General features: G+C 39.9%; 2 protein-coding genes across 4 annotated transcripts in view; both read left to right on the forward strand.

Moving 5' to 3' along the window:
* Positions 1 to 243: 243 nt before the first annotated feature.
* On the forward strand, positions 244 to 10783 carry LOC108680337 (TBC1 domain family member 22B). Of its 2 annotated transcripts, XM_047882992.1 has the most exons (13): positions 244 to 472; positions 853 to 903; positions 1165 to 1307; positions 1546 to 1830; positions 2049 to 2144; positions 2559 to 2652; positions 2730 to 2778; positions 3113 to 3241; positions 3745 to 3931; positions 4508 to 4690; positions 5051 to 5159; positions 5819 to 5933; positions 6285 to 10783. In XM_047882992.1, exons 1-13 carry the CDS (start codon positions 405 to 407, stop codon positions 6450 to 6452), a joined length of 1677 nt encoding a protein of 558 aa, XP_047738948.1. In that variant the 5' UTR covers positions 244 to 404; the 3' UTR covers positions 6453 to 10783. The 2 variants fall into 2 exon arrangements, with proteins under 2 accessions (XP_047738948.1, XP_018024627.1); XM_018169138.2 differs by lacking the exon at positions 2730 to 2778 and having other exon boundaries at positions 2559 to 2701.
* Positions 10784 to 12376: 1593 nt separating this feature from the next.
* Positions 12377 to 15829, forward strand: part of LOC108680332 — a 29582-nt gene continuing 26129 nt past the window's right edge. For both annotated transcript variants that reach the window (XM_018169133.2, XM_047882994.1), the window contains exons 1-2: positions 12377 to 12727; positions 15246 to 15459. In XM_018169133.2, coding sequence (XP_018024622.1) covers positions 12536 to 12727; positions 15246 to 15459 — 406 coding nt within the window. In that variant the 5' untranslated portion in view covers positions 12377 to 12535. The remainder of the gene's footprint in view (positions 12728 to 15245; positions 15460 to 15829) is intronic.

Genomic DNA, 15829 nt, shown 5'->3' on the forward strand with positions numbered 1-15829 from the left:
GTGAAATAGAATCACGGCTCGTAGAAATGGAATCACGGCTGGCAAATCCATAAAACCACGGCTCGAAAAATTCAGTCGCGGCTCGCCAAGTAGATATATTCCATACTAGTCTGCATCTTGGGCAAGTTGTGAATTGTGATTTTTTAGAAAATAGAATCAAGTTGATTTTTTACTCCTGATCTACTTCAAAATTCACAAAGTTCAGAAAATTCAGTAATTTAATGCTTTTTTTTCTCAGCCAACAAAAATCCATACAAGTTTTCATAAACCAAATGCATGAATGGATTTTCTCCTATTTATATTGATCAATACATCAAATTCTAGCTAATTTAAAATTTGCCTACTATAGAAAATATTTTTGTTAATTAGCCCTGAATTTTAGTTCAACAGTTGTTTGGTACAAAATGCATTCAGTTGATTCTAACAATGGCAAAAACTTTTGGAAAAAATCCAACAAACTTGTGCCTGGGAGGTAAGTTGTATTCTCTTGACTCATTCTCTGCTCATTTTATTTACTGACTTCTCTTACAGGTGACAATCTCAAAACATTGCCAATTGCCTTATTCAATTCCCTAACTAAATTTAGAGTTGACCCAGCTTCTGGTAATCCAAATCAGAAGCTGCACTGTCTGTAAATTTTCACTGGGTTAGGTTATGCACTGAAATCTATTAATCTGATACAGTAATTGAATAAAGAAAATTGGCCTCCCTCGAATTGTAAAAACATTTTTTGTTCCCCTCTAACTCAAGTGTGATTTAAATTGTCCTTCATATGTGTTGACTCCTGAAACAATAAAACAAGTAGATTAGTAGAATGCAATGCACTGTTTTTGATATTGTCCTTTTTTTCAGAGCTGTTTATGGAGCAATGCATCCTCCTTTAGCACAGCCTGGCAAGTCAAAGTAAGTAATTAAAGTTATTTAATCAGAGTTCCATGCAAGAAAGAAAAATTTTGCCATAACATTAAATTAGAATTACATATTTGATGTAAAATTCATCACAGATTAATTCAATGATATACCGATATTTATAGTAAATATTTTGTATGTTGTTTTAGACTTACATTCTATTTAAAACAATTGAGACTGTTTCCTATTCATATTAGTAATAATATGTAATTAAGTTTACTGGTCTTGTTTATTGGTATTTATATTCTTGCATAGGGTGAGCAGTCCTGAGAAGGAGCGCAGCAGCAGTACAGGCATCTCCCGCAGCTCTGGCCAAACATCCGACAGCTTCCGCAATTATTGGGAAAGTGTTAATGATGCCTGGGAGTGTGAGGATGATGAATTTACCAGCCTTGCTGGTAAGCTCTATAGTCTACCTATACAATTACTTGGTATTCAATCAAATCAAGAAACATAAGACTCAACATACATTTTTCCATTTTGAAGTAATTTTTGTTGAATAAATTTTGTAATGAAACTGATTTTCAGTATTTATGTATAAATAAGGTAGTCACACAGGCAATACCATGAAAACAGCCCAATGTCAAACCTTCATCAATTATTCATTGCAACTAACTCTACAACTTTTTCCACTAGATGGCAAAATTTCCAGTCACGTGTCTGCTTGTGCTGCCTCACAAGTGATAGATCGTCATCGCTCCGGACTTCTTCCTCCTCCCCTTGCAACCAAATCTACATCTGCTGCTGACAGTGTCTCCTCTGGCCACCAAGACTCGAGACAAGCGCCTATTGTGTCCACTCAAAAAACCAGATCTGTATCTGATGGCAGCATCTACGGCCCCTTTAATGATGGCATTCTTGACAATAGAAAGCATCTTCCTCAACCTGCAGGGTCTGCTAAAAGTTTGAGAGCTGGCAACGGTGTGTGAAATCTTGTAGTTTTATTGCTTCATTCACACAAGTTTTATTTGCAACAGTTGTTCCTGATGTGTTTATTAGTGAAGATGGATTTACTTTAACCAAGATACTTGCAAGACTTATGTCAGTTTTTTTTCTGATCATCATGGCATATGTAACCTAGTGTTATATCTCTTCATTTCTGAGTACTTATAACACAATTATTTGTTTTAAATTTATAGCTACTGTGAGTCCTACTTTGAGTCCTGCCCATTTGATGCTCCCCAGCAATCATCATCAGCATAACAACCTGAGAGAGAGGCTCACTCATGACCCTGGTGAGAAAATTCCTTATATATTTCCAACCACTTCTTTATTCCACTCTGCTCATAACAGAACAATTGTTAGAGGCTTGCATTCCTGTTGGAAATATCAAGGCTTACAAGCTTCGCAATGGATTGGCTACAAACCCTATTCAGCTTGCTTACTTAGCCACTCATTTAGCCATAACTTGCTGACATGAGCCTGCATTAAGGTACCTAATCTAGGTATCTAATTTTACTTGCCTTCAAGTAACAATTTATTAATTTCTACATTACTGAAAAATAATAACTAAATAGACACATATTATATCTTCAAAATGTTTTATAGCTCATAGAAATGACTTGTTGCAGATTGAATCTATTTGATAAGCTGGAGTTGTTGCATCAATGCATCCATGTTCGTTCTTGTATCCTCTTCTTGTTTATCAGATCGTGAGCGTGAGAGTGGCCGCCTGGACCGCTTCGAGGAGGTGTTGTATGGCAGCCGCAGCGCTGATGTCGCCGAGCTCCGCAAACTATCTTGGTCTGGCATCCCTCCTAAGCTTCGTGCCGACACCTGGCGTGCCCTCAACGTAAGTTGATGGTATCAGAGATATCTTGGTCTGGCATCCCTCCTAAGCTGCGTGCCGACACCTGGCGTGCCCTCAATGTGAGTTGATGGTATCAGAGATATCTTGGTCTGGCATCCCTCCTAAGCTGCGTGCCAAAACGTGGCTGCCACACTTCTAGTGATGCCTAACTCTCCTCTTGCGTGTCTTTAAGCTACCAACTTAATTTTTTTTTTCGGTTATCTTGTTTCAGTTATCCCAGTTGTCTCGTCGGTTCGAGCTGAGTAACTGTCATTTTTAAATTACGTGGCAGTTCTCCTTCCAATCCCTAGGATCATAGCTCTTTTATTTATGGTGTACACTGACTTGTCATGTATTTTAATTATATTATATTAATATTATATTATTATTATAGTATTATATTATATTTATCAGGGCTATCTTCCTGCCAACTTTGAGCGGCGTCAGGAGGCGCTGGAGAGGAAGCGTAAGGAGTATTGGAACTTCGTGAAGCAATATTACCACACTCGGCATGAAGACCAGCACAGCGACACCTTCAGACAGGTCCCATGGCCGCTCTCACATAGCCATTTCATGATTACTATATATTATGGCTGAGCCATTTCGTGATTATATATTATGGCTGTAATTAGCCGCGTCTGCTTATAACATCATTATTTATTTTGATCATTCAAAACCCCCTCATTACCTCATGATGATGAATACCATCTACGATACCTATCCTTGGCATTATCGAGATGCGTTGGCGGCGGTATAGTTCAATTTTGTTATGCTTTTTTGTATGCAAATATTTGGTGTACAATATATGAAGCTAAGTTTGTTGCAAAATTCATCAGTTCAATTTGAACCTGAAACCGTCTCATGGTTTTCTCAGGGAAAAATAACATAGATATTCTAAGAAACTGCGGAAGATTGCTAATTTTTATGAGCATTATTTATACTTCATTCTATTAACTAAGTGAGAATGACTTTACAAGAAACGTTTTTAAATGAAGAAGTTCGTTCAAAGTTTTATTTGCGATTGATTTTTGTTTATGGCGTTGCAGATCCACATGGACATCCCGCGTATGGCGCCGCTGATCAGCCTGCTGCAGCAGCCCGTCGTGCAGGAGATGTTCGAGAGGATCCTGTTCATCTGGGCCATCCGCCACCCCGCCTCGGGATACGTGCAGGGCATCAATGATCTCGTCATCCCGTTCTTTGTGGTCTTCCTCAGCGACGTCATCCCACCAGGTACGACAAGTTCTGTGCTTGCACGAGGCGTGGGATCGGACTGGGTTTTCCTTATAAAAACACTTAAAATTAAGCCTCTGATGTGCTCTTCGATGTATCACATATCAGATTAGTCGAATTTTGATCGTCGAATTTTGATCGTAGATGTATATTAAGAAGCCATAAACAGCAGTGAAATGTTCAAACCAGCGACACCAAGAACACTCTAGACGTGTATGGCCAGAGGGATTGCGGTCGTAATTTATTGTTAGTACATATACCCTTAAAGGTGATGCTAGATAATTGATACATTTGTCTACACGATCATAGTGATGCTTTCGTCGCTTGGACAAAAACGAAACCTCTGCTGTCGTCATTGTTGCGTTAATTAAAGGCCATTTGAAGGACTAAGGCGCCACTCAGACAACCCCCTTGAGGGAAGCGCACCCAAGGCGCTACGTAATACAATAAAACACTTGAAATTTAATCTTCCAATCATTCTAGACCATATTCCCAAAGTTTCTGAACGTACATAATTAAGCACGCATTTGTCGTCATGTTGAAATTATTGAAGACGAGCTGTGTGTGGTTGGGCAGGCAAGGCGGTGGACACATACGACGTGAGTTTAGTGTCAGGGTCGCTGTGTGAGGGCGTCGAGGCGGACAGCTTCTGGTGCTTGAGTCGCCTGCTCGACGGCATACAAGACAACTACACATTCGCACAGCCCGGCATACAGACCAGAGTCACACAGCTGCGCGAGCTCGTGTCACGTATTGATGGTCTGTATTGTCGCTAGTCATGTTTCACTTAATTCATTGTATGAATGATGTTGGGCACTTCTAAAATATTTGCAAATAATTGTTAGTCGTTGCATTGCCAATTGTTTCCACCTCTATTGAGCTTATATTACGTATTGATTACATGCATTACATATTGGTGATATTATGTCATTATTTTAATAAGAAAACGTTTATTTCAATGAATCGTTTTATTTTACTTTGAAATTTTCATGTGGAATGGTTTATCACCATAAAATCTACTAATACTTATTTGTTTTCAGTGATGTAATTATCGCGTGGTGCAGAGTACGCATGCACAGTATTTTTTTGAAGCAACTTAAATGATGGCTTGTTGAGCAGAAGGCCTGCACCGGCACCTGGAGCGCCATGGCATCGATTACCTGCAGTTCTCCTTCCGTTGGTTCAACAACGTCCTCATGAGAGAACTTCCTCTCAGCTGCACCGTCAGGTAGCCATCATACGTGGCTCCTCTTATTTTGTATTTCCTCACCTGCCCTCTGTTGGCTGGGTCAGGTAGGCATCAAACGTGGCTCCTCTTTTGTGTGCACTCCCTCTCCTGCCGTCTGTTGGCAGAGGCTTTTTTCCTCAGAGTAACGAGGGCATGAGACATTTGAACTAATCGATGTGATGGTTTTTACAGAATCTTGGTTGCGCCTCACATTTCAGTTGTTGTACTCGTTGATGATGCTTGGTCTCGTCTTTACTGTTGACTCTTGCACTTGTGTCTTAGTAATAGGTACCTCAGTTTGAAAGCTAAAATTATTATTATTTATATACGTTTGACTCGTGACGTGTTCAATACGAAGTTATTTTTATGTTCAAGTTTCAAATACGTAGTTTCTCAATTAATAACTTGTTCTCGAATCATTTTGGTTGTCAAGCTTTTAATTACCTTGAATTGTTTCAAATTGCTTCAATTGCCGGTTTTTTCCGTAGCTAGCAACGTAGATGTGTTCAGAGCCTCAATTGCAAATGCGAGGTGTACAAAAATAATCTAAATATTTGGTCAACTACGCTTGAATATAATCTATGAGATAAAGGTCACCGCAGGATTTTGAAGGGTAACCACCTTGTCATCGTTTGTATTGCAAAAGGTTATAATTACAGGCTGTGGGACACTCTGCATGCGGAACAAGAAGGCTTCTCCCACTTCCTGCTGTACGTCGCGGCTGCCTTCCTCAGACACTTCTCCCCCAGACTCATGCAGCAGCAGGACTTCCAGGTACTCACGCTTCACTAATCCCTATGGACAATTTTCATCATACATTTAAATTTCGGCGAGCATTACAATGCAACATCATTTTCGGCGAACATTGCAATGAATAATGTATTTTTTTCACTCTTCTGAAAGTATTAAAATTTGGGGAAATGTCTTGTTTGAATTTTGTATGAAAAAATTTACTGAAAATTGCTACCGAATTCTCTTTATGACGATTGTAGATTCCAACAAAATTACTCGTTTTCCAGAATATTTTTCCGAAAATTAATTCAAGAAATTATTAACGAGGGTAACTAGGTTTTGAAAATCGACAAACAACTTTTGTGAGAGTAAACTGATTTACGTGCCTTGCAGGGACTGATGCTGCTACTGCAGAATTTACCAACGAGCAACTGGACTGACAGTGAAATAAGTCTTGTTGTGGCTGAGGCTTTCAAACTCAAGTACATGTTTGCGGATGCGCCCAAGCACTTACTTAACCAACAGCAAGCGCAGCATTACCAGGCCGGCGGCCACAAGTGACCTTCTGAAGCTGCAAGCCTTGCACGCGGATGAGCAAATGCTGAGCGGCTGGAGCCATGGTGTTTATTGTTAATGGCGGTCGTCCCGCGAAAATACGTTTAATGAATATGCAACAGATTGCGATGTTGAGCCATCCTAACACTGATCAGTGTTAATTATTGAGAGGAGCTAACTCTTAACGAGGGTGTTGGGTAATGGTGACTGGACAATGGCTAACACTGCGCCTTAGTCAATAGACTGGGAAAAAGAAAGGTTTCCGAACTTCCTTCCCCACACTCAAGCGCTATTTCTGAGTATGTTGACCATCTGGGTATTGTATTCGATGTACGTAGTATTTTTACATTCACGCTGAACTTAATTTAACAGTGAAATATTAAATCATAGGCAAAATCTTCAGAGCCGCCAATGGCAAGCTTGATTTAAAATTATATCTAGCGATCTAGCGAGCTCAACTCTGCAATATCAGGATAACGCCAAATCCATGGAGGAATATCATGAAATAATTACAGGTAATAGTGCGTGCGAGCAATGTAGAGATGAGCCTCGCTGTGCGTTATATTTAACACTCTTTACTTGAAAAAAACATCGACTCTAGATTTAAATGCTGCCTACTTTTTTTCAAAGAAAATGAACAAGTAATCACTTCCCATCGTTTGTGGACTTTGGTTTGTTCTACTGTTGTTTCCGAGCCACTGTGCATGACGCAAGAGATCTAACTTATACCTATAACAAAATTCTGTGAGGTCCCCCGTGTTGTGGTTAATTTCGGTTGCTGCCGTACGATTCTCTTCCAATTTTTTGTTATACATTGTATTCACAAAATGTTTGATTATTAGTGTTAAGTATTCAAAGTTAAGTTATGTGGAAGATTCTTCTTGAGATGAATATTGTTAATATATTCGTGGTTTGTTTGCGGTTACTCGTCTGATATTCGTTAAGGTGTGAGCCAACTCACGTACGGTGTAATGTACCATAAAATATCTGTGATGCCCTAGCATTTGTGCCGTGACTCTGGAGCGCGCACTCCACGAGTGTACTCGGTGTACTCTGCTTCAGATTTTAACGCAGTGTAATATTCAACTGTATGCATGAATGCGAGCTTCATTACAAACTGATCTTTATTTAAAGCTATTAATTTTTCGCTTCTGTCACGGTTGTGTTAGGAAGGAGCTAATCCCCGACTGCGATATCGTGTAAAAAGCTCCACGCCTCTCGACTAGCGACAACATGCAGATCGCTAGCAATTGTCTCTAACATAGGAAAACTTACTATGACATCTTGACGCGACTTAGTGACTTTAAATACTGATATTATGCTCGTTTTGGGAATATATTCTGTCGTAGTTGTTAGCTCGCTTAAGAGGCTTGCTGCTAGCTCTGCTCGCTTCTGGCCAGGGTGGCATTGCGTTGCCAATTCCAAACTATTCTGATTGATGATTGCGTCGTGTTTCAGTGAATGTGATGAGTGCAGGGAATGATGATTGCGTCGTGTTTCAGTGATTGTGATGAGTGCAGTGATTGATGATTGCGTCGTGTTTCAGTGATTGTGATGAGTGCAGTGAATGATGATTGCGTCGTGTTTCAGTGATTGTGATGAGTGCAGTGAATGACTATTACGTTTGTAGTTTTATGCTACTTAGATGGTGCGCAAGTACCGGTGTATGTGGTAAATTTTCTAGAGTATTAAAATCATCATTTTGGTCCTAATTTCTTGATTCCAAACTATTTCATAGAAAAACATTTTCAGGTTTTTCCACAATTTTCCACTAATGATTCTTGATTTATTAGCTCGATAGATTTCTGTGCAGTTATGGATGTAAGGCTAAGTGTGTTAATTTTTTGACAGCTTTGAGTGGGCAGCCTAACTCGCTATCTATTTTCTTTGAGAGGTCAGAGGTGAGGAGTGTAGGTACCCTGTGTACTATTTGTGGCTGGTCATGGGCTTCTGAACAAGCTTACTGGTGGGACTTAGGGAATTGAAATTGCCTAGCCACTCTTGGGCGCAAGCGTTGATAATCTCGAGTTGTTATTCTGACATCAGTCGTGCTTCTGACATCAGTTGTACACGAAGTGAGCGATCGCCTGTTATGCACCAGCGCGTCTTCCCGCTGGGTTACCTACGTTCATTGGTGTTATTGATAGAATTACTCGTTGACCATAACGTTAACGCTTGGAATAACCACGTCATAACATTTTTGTATATTCTTTAGTACTCTGCCCACCATTCCCGTTTTTTTATCGCATATCTGTCCTTTATTCTCGTTGTATCATAGAGGTTCTGGTCCCTAGAAAATTGAATTCCACTATCAGGGTCGGCTTGAACTCCATCATAGACTGCGATTTCGCTCGTCTAGAGCTGTTTCTTACAACTTCCTATTTTCAGCTACGTTGTGCTCTCAAATAATTGCTTTTTATTAAACTAAAGAATTGGGCAACTCATCTTGGTCAATAGTTCTTAACACTTGCTCGATTAACAGAGTAAGCAGAATTATTTTTTTTTTGCATGTTAAATCCGATTAATATTGTACTACGCTACAATATAAAAGATCTGTACTATGTTTTTGATTTGGGTGAAATGATTAAAGTTATCACATAACACGGTCTTGCATTTGGCCCGTAAGGAGGTATGCTGCGTGTATCTTTTGCCCAATGCTTAATATCAGCTCTTTTCTCAAAGCCATGGTTCAGTTTACCAATTATTTACTACTATACTTTTTAATATCTATGATGAGGGTGAGAAACGCTGTCCGATTTAAATTGTGCGAACAGTCATTTGGTGTGCACATGAAGCATCAAATTGAAGCTCCTGCGAAGGGTACAAATATTTTTCACAGAAGTAACTTTTGTGTTGTACTTACGTACATAGAACTGATAATGGTTTGTTAGGGCATGCACATAAGCTGCGTATTTCGGTTTACTTTATTTTCTTAATAGAGTGAATTTTATTTTGGCGTCACTTGAAAATTTGCGAAGCCGTCAATAACCGAGGTATCGGCACGTCGCAGGGTGTAAATATACTGACTATATTTGCCAGTATTTAATTTTGATTGAAACAACAGGTGAAGAAAATGTGTGTTGTATGTACGAAATCTTTGTTTCCTTTTATTGTTGTGATTGTCGTTGAATTGATGTTAGTGAGTCGAACTCGGGTTCTTTCTTAATAAGAAGCATTGCTATGTTTACGTGCAGGCTTCGACACGAAGCGACGGCTCTAAAATCAATACTGCGTGTAGTATTGTAAGTGAGATTATTAAGATAATTCTACCAACTGCCAGAGAAAAGTGCAATAAATGTCAGGACATTTGGATCTATGATTAGAGTTTAAACTGCAACGTCGGTGAAAAAGATTAGTATTAGTTAGGCACGAGTACCGACTTAAGTGGATTGAATTACGATTCTTGGCAAGTTCATTTTAAGCTTAAAATGTTATCAACCTCCGATTATGATAGGGACGTAACACAAACTTGCGATTGCATGCAAACAAGCGACCATTGTTAGCAAATAATCAATTTTTTAATGTATTATCATAGCTTATAGGGGGTCGCTCTGCGGGTATAGTTATAAAACCTCGCTGTTATCTTTCCTGTTGGGCATTCTTTCGGCTTCTGCAACACAAACCAAAATTCTTACGACGGCCTTGTGGCTTGTGACGCGTCAGTTTTTCTATAGCTTTACAGACCTATAGGTATTAATAACTACTTAAGAAAGAATGAATTTTGCGTTATGTTCACTCATTAAGCAGGCTGAGCGCTATTGAAACCTGACAGTATTTCTATCAAACTCAGTACGGCGGCTAAGAAGTATAGCATCTCAGTGGGCTTCTTTCCTCATCAATTCAAGGGTGAATTGTTGTTACTTGAAGCATCGCATCTCTTCATGCAGTTATTGTTGCTATGTGCAAAGGTTCAGCACCTCACAGGCTACGAGGTCAATTAGATTTCCAACTGATATTAGTTTATTTCTATCCAAGTATGGCCCTGTTCTGACATAGCATTTCGCATTTTCTCTATATGTACAAATGGAATAATGAATTGCGAGAATGAGAACAATAAACTGCCGACTCCTCGCCTTTATTTCTCGCTATTTATTCTGGGAACGTCCCAAAGTGAATGGTTTTAGTTCATGATTAATTATGTAAGAAATGTAGCCACTATATATTCATAAGCAATTTTCTTCATAATTTTTTATACGTAGTAGAGGCTTAGATTTTTTATTGCGCGTTGTTAGATTTTCGATAGACCAGCATTGCTGTATTTAGTCGAGCCTGAGACATTCTGCGTTGGGCACTCAGGACGATGACGGTTATTGTAATAAATTGCTGAACGACTCGACTGAATTACTGCTTATTTCCATTGTCAGCGCACGCCAAGGGCTGCTCTTCTCGTTTGTTTTTAGCCTTCAATCATTTTTGGCGGATGATCTGGCTTGAGTTGTAGCCTTCTACTAAGTTAAACTGTAAACAGACACAACCTATTAGGCGGAATTAAAATGTTCCTCTACCAAAAGGAAGTTCGCATATATATATATATGGATCACGATTCATGCTAGTATAGCTTCGAACTAGTATGTTGCTGAAGGAAGACCTCCCTTGTTTGAAATTTAATAATCATATCAAATCCGCGCAGTTAACCGATGAACAATATGTTTGAGGTTTGTACCTACCGCAGATACAAGTTTCGGTGTGATGTAAGTAAGATCGATCTCGACCACTGATGCTAATAAAAGGCGGACTTTGACGAGTTTAGGGAAACCTGAGCTCTTGCCAACCAGTGCCAATCAGCCCTTCAGAATCCGCCGGCAATGCAAAAACTTGTGTGTATTACGGTATTTATTATCTAAGATTATCGTTTTTCGTTGAAAACTTTGCCGCCCGAACTGAATTCTAGTACAGTTTCCGAAAAAAGTGACTTGACGAACGGTCAGTCGAGGCTTGAAAAACGTGCGCTCACGTCTGGCGCCCACTCGTGTACGCGCGACAATAAATAATGAGGTTCCTGCTCAGTCCATCGCTAAGGCGAACGCGTGAAGAGCGTTAATGCTATAAAATACACTTGTGGTTGCCAAGAAGACTCGACCGCTGAGTGCCCTGTACCGCAGTATGCCAACGGAGCGCCAACGAAGTGCCGTGCTTTGCTCTCTACTTGCCGTGTTACTGAAAGAGACCAACAAGTTCATATTATTGCCTCGAGTTCGGATATTAATATAAGAATGCTCAATAATGGACATCAATAATTCATGGTGACAGCGCGTCTTGATTTCTGCGTGAAGTTAATGAACCTATTGATGTGGGCTTGAAATTCATCCTGTAAAAGAAATATGGACTCTAATATGCTAAATAAATGGCAAATGGGTATATCATAGATATCTAATAAAAAATCGTGGCTCTAAAACGACAAAATCTTGATGCAAGAACGAGAAGGCTTTGTTAGTTTGACAATGTTGATACTGTTCCGAAAATTTGAATTTTCAGTGGAATAGAATAGAAGTGTCGGCATTGAAGAAATAGGCCCATGGCTTATTTCTGCCGGAATTAGCCGGAATTTGATGGTGTTGAAAAAATAACTAGCCAGTTAGAGAATAGGTATACAGTTATTTACTTTAAGTGCGAATAAGTAGATTGTACTTGCTTGTTTCTGATTCCTAAGTATAAATCGTCATTGAAATACGACTTACAGGATTGTGAAAAAGTGAAGATAAATGATCCCACTGAAATCAGAGTTTGCGTTTTCGCCTGTAGGACGAAGTGAAACCTATCTATCGACTTGCGATCTAACCTCACTTGTTTCGTAAACCAAGTTCAGAATATAGGACACATCTTTCTTCTCTACAAGCAGTAAAGTGACGGATCCACATTGAGTTTCTTATGGTGCGATGTCGTTGGTTCGTTCAACTATTGAAAGGTATTGAGTTTGTGCATATGTCGTGTGTTATTCCGATATTATGTAATGGGTTCATCGTTAGTAATTTAATTTTTAGAAAAGGTTCAAGTTTTTATGTAGGTCGTAAGTTCTTCCGCTATTGCGAAGTGTGTTGGGTTGTTGACCCTTGTCGCGCTTACCCCGGCTTGTCCGATAATCGGAGACCATGCGCGAAAGTTCCGGAAGCTGCGGCACCTGCGGCTCTTACTTGAAGAACATCCTCAAGTTCCTTTTGAGTCACATAGGACTGGTGTCGCTGGTCGTGGGATACACCATCGTCGGCGCCCTCACCTTCGCCAAACTCGAGGCTCAACATGAAGTTCTCGTCAAGAAAAACATGTCGAGTGTTCGCGAAAAGGTCAGTGAGAACTGTCCCGGACAGTCTTGGACAAGCTAGGACTGGGCTAATAATAGACAATATGGTATCCTAATAGCTAATAATATGGTATCCTGGCTAACTAATAATATATATAGTATCCTGTGTCAACTAATAAGCAATATGGTAGGTATCCTGACGAAGACAAACCAGTGACAATCATAGCAACTTAGTCTTTTCACAACATAACATAACATTGTGATCTCGGCGCTGCAGCGTAGGCCGATGTGGCCTGTCGCCGATTCTTTTCCTTTTCGTGCCTTGTTCACAGAAGATCTAAAATCGTGTCATTTGACCGTTTTTTTCATGACTGACGAAAGTTTGAAATAGCTACTCTACTTCCACCGGGTTCGATATGGTGTTAGGCATTTCAAATCTGAACATATATTTTTCCATAGCTTTATCTAGTCTGTTCTTGAACTCGTTCATACTTGGAGCGTCAACGATGTCATCGGGGAGGCTGTTCCACATGTCGGTGATTCGAAGCGAGAAGAAATTTTGTCGCGTGGAGAAGTTGCAGCACGTCTTTGAACATTCTCTTTTAAATTTCTGTCCTTTTCGAATCTCGGTGACCACACAACGTTTCCAAACTCTAGACTCGGGCGTACGACGGCAACAAACAACTGCTTCATCGCTTCTGAAAGGAATGGTTTCCGCATGGTTGAACTATAGTTCAACCATTATAGGCTTTCGTCTGAAAAATTCCGAGTTATGCGACGTGAATAATAATTTCAGTATTGCTCCATGGTCCGGGTATAAGGACCAGTATTGCTCCCTGGTCCGGGTAATAAGGACCAGTATTGCTCCCTGGTACGGGTATAAGGACCATGCAGTATTGCTCCCTGGTCCGGGTATAAGGACCAGTATTGCTCCCTGGTCCCTGTAATAAGGACCAGTATTTCTCCCTGGCCCGGGTATAAGGACCAGTATTGCTCACTGGTCCGAGTAAAAGGATGTTATTCCAGGTTTTTAAATACATTGGTGGACGGTGCGCATCAGCGTAGGTCGGAATGACGTTGCGTAACTTCTATATCCCGGTTGACGAATACTTCGCGCTGAGCAGTGCGACGAGACCGCGTCGGGGAGCAATTTTAAGATGGTTACACTTCTGGTGATTCAGATTGAATGATTTCCCGATCTCTGCATATATTTAGACGGAAACTTTGCCTTAACAATTCATACAGGTCATAGAAATTGAAATTGTTAATCTATTTCCATATTCTACGTTCTGCGTCTAAATCCATTTCCTGTATATTTAGCATATCATATTACAGTGATGTCGGCGCTAAAGAAAAGGACCGAAGTGGCTTGTCGCCGATACTTGTAATTTTCGTGACATGTTCACTGCAGGAGATCTGAAACAGGTACTTGGTCCGGATATTTTCAGAACTGATGATAGTTTGAATTAGCTACTAGACTTCCACCAGGTTCGATATGGTGCTAGGCATTTCAAGTCTCAACAAATATTTTTCCATAGCTTTATCTAGTCTGTTCTTGAACGCGTTCATACTCGGAGCGTCAACGATGCTATCAGGGAGGCTGCACATGTCAGTGATTCGAAGCGAGAAGAAATGTTGTCTCAAGGATGTGTTACAACGCAGTTTTTTAGTTTATAGCCGTGGCCCCTGGTGTTGGTTCTTGTTTCAATTTCTAGTCATCCGTCGTGAAGCTTGTATAAACCATGCGTATACTTGTATCATTCAATGAGGTCATTGGCTTTTCTTTATTGATTGTACTAGTATTCGATAAATTTTTTGAGCTGCTCTAAACATCTCAAAACGTTCCAGAAACAGATATTATGAATTAACTATAATTTTCGTTTGCTTTTAAATTCTTAGTGAACCTTCGATATCGGACTAATGAATAAAAAGCCTTTTACCAGATCATAGAAATGATCCACACTGTTATGACGTATCAGTACAGTATCTCAAAGTATTCTAAAAAATAATGAATTAATTTTAGCCAGGCTCGGTAAAGTTTTGCCCGAGCGACGTTGATGACGAAGCTCTAATGAGCTTCACGACGTGACAACTCCCAAAGTAAGAAGCAATCTTTTGTGTCTTGTCAGGCCGGGCTGTAGACGTACGGGCACGTCTGTGTGGCACAATTTAGAGTATATTACGTGAAATTCTGAACCATTTTTTTATTTACTCACACTCATTTCTGACGCAATAATATACGATTTGAATGAATAGATATGAATTACAATAATTTTATTTGGGATTGTAGACAGATATTTTCTCCTTTTTTGGCAGTGTTAATGAGTGGTCCCCCCAACCCTGACACGAACACACCTCAGCTCTTTACCGTGTCATCACCGGAGCCTATGCTCATACGTCGGTAAAATCATCAGCAATTCCTTGTAGCTATTTCTACTAGATAATTTCCATTCATCCGTAATTAAGGTTTTTCATCCCAATTATAATATTTACCTCGAGATAATTGGATTTTCATGTTATTTATCTAAAGTAATACCCATGTTATTTTTCGTACACCACAGGTGACCGACCGTCTTTGGGACATCACCAACGACATGCACATGCTCGAGGAGCTCGAGTGGAGCGAGAAGGCGCGGGAAACTCTTAAAGACTTCGAGAAAAGTTTAGTTAAAGCAATTAAACAAGATGGCTGGGACGGCGTCGAGTCCAACGAACCCAAGCAATGGACTTTTGCGGGTGCCCTCTTTTACTCCATCATTCTCATAACCACCATAGGTGAGTCAGCGTAGCCTTTACTTAGATGTCATCCATTTTATTTCATCACAAATATTATCCGTTCACCACAGCTTTTTGTAACGAAAGAGTTTCGATGTCTTCAATATTATTTCCGCAAAAGCTTATTAGGGATCCTTTTGGTCTCATTTGCACCTCTCTGTCCCTGGTACGGGAGCCACAGCCACGGAGCTACGTGCTTGCAGCTCAAAAGATTTTCGTTAAGCAGTTATTAAATGACCATCGAAAGTTACGCTGATGTGACACCTGCTGAATGTTCGGGTGAATTAAATATAAAATCAAACATGATTTACAGCGAATGAAGCTCTCATGTATGCGAAGCTAAGTTATGAAAGTTAACGTATCATTCCTA

The sequence above is a fragment of the Hyalella azteca genome, unplaced genomic scaffold (genome assembly GCF_000764305.2).
Source record: "Hyalella azteca isolate HAZT.00-mixed unplaced genomic scaffold, Hazt_2.0.2 contig11774, whole genome shotgun sequence".
Taxonomy (NCBI): Eukaryota; Metazoa; Arthropoda; class Malacostraca; order Amphipoda; family Hyalellidae; genus Hyalella; species Hyalella azteca.

Bases quoted from the DNA above. Each gene is read 5' to 3' on its own strand.
- LOC108680337 (XM_018169138.2), top strand. From the start codon at position 405: ATGCATTCAGTTGATTCTAACAATGGCAAAAACTTTTGGAAAAAATCC. The intron at 1,831-2,048 runs GTGTGTGAAATC...TTAAATTTATAG, and splicing joins AAGTTTGAGAGCTGGCAACG to CTACTGTGAGTCCTACTTTG. The intron at 5,934-6,284 runs GTACTCACGCTT...CGTGCCTTGCAG, and splicing joins TGCAGCAGCAGGACTTCCAG to GGACTGATGCTGCTACTGCA.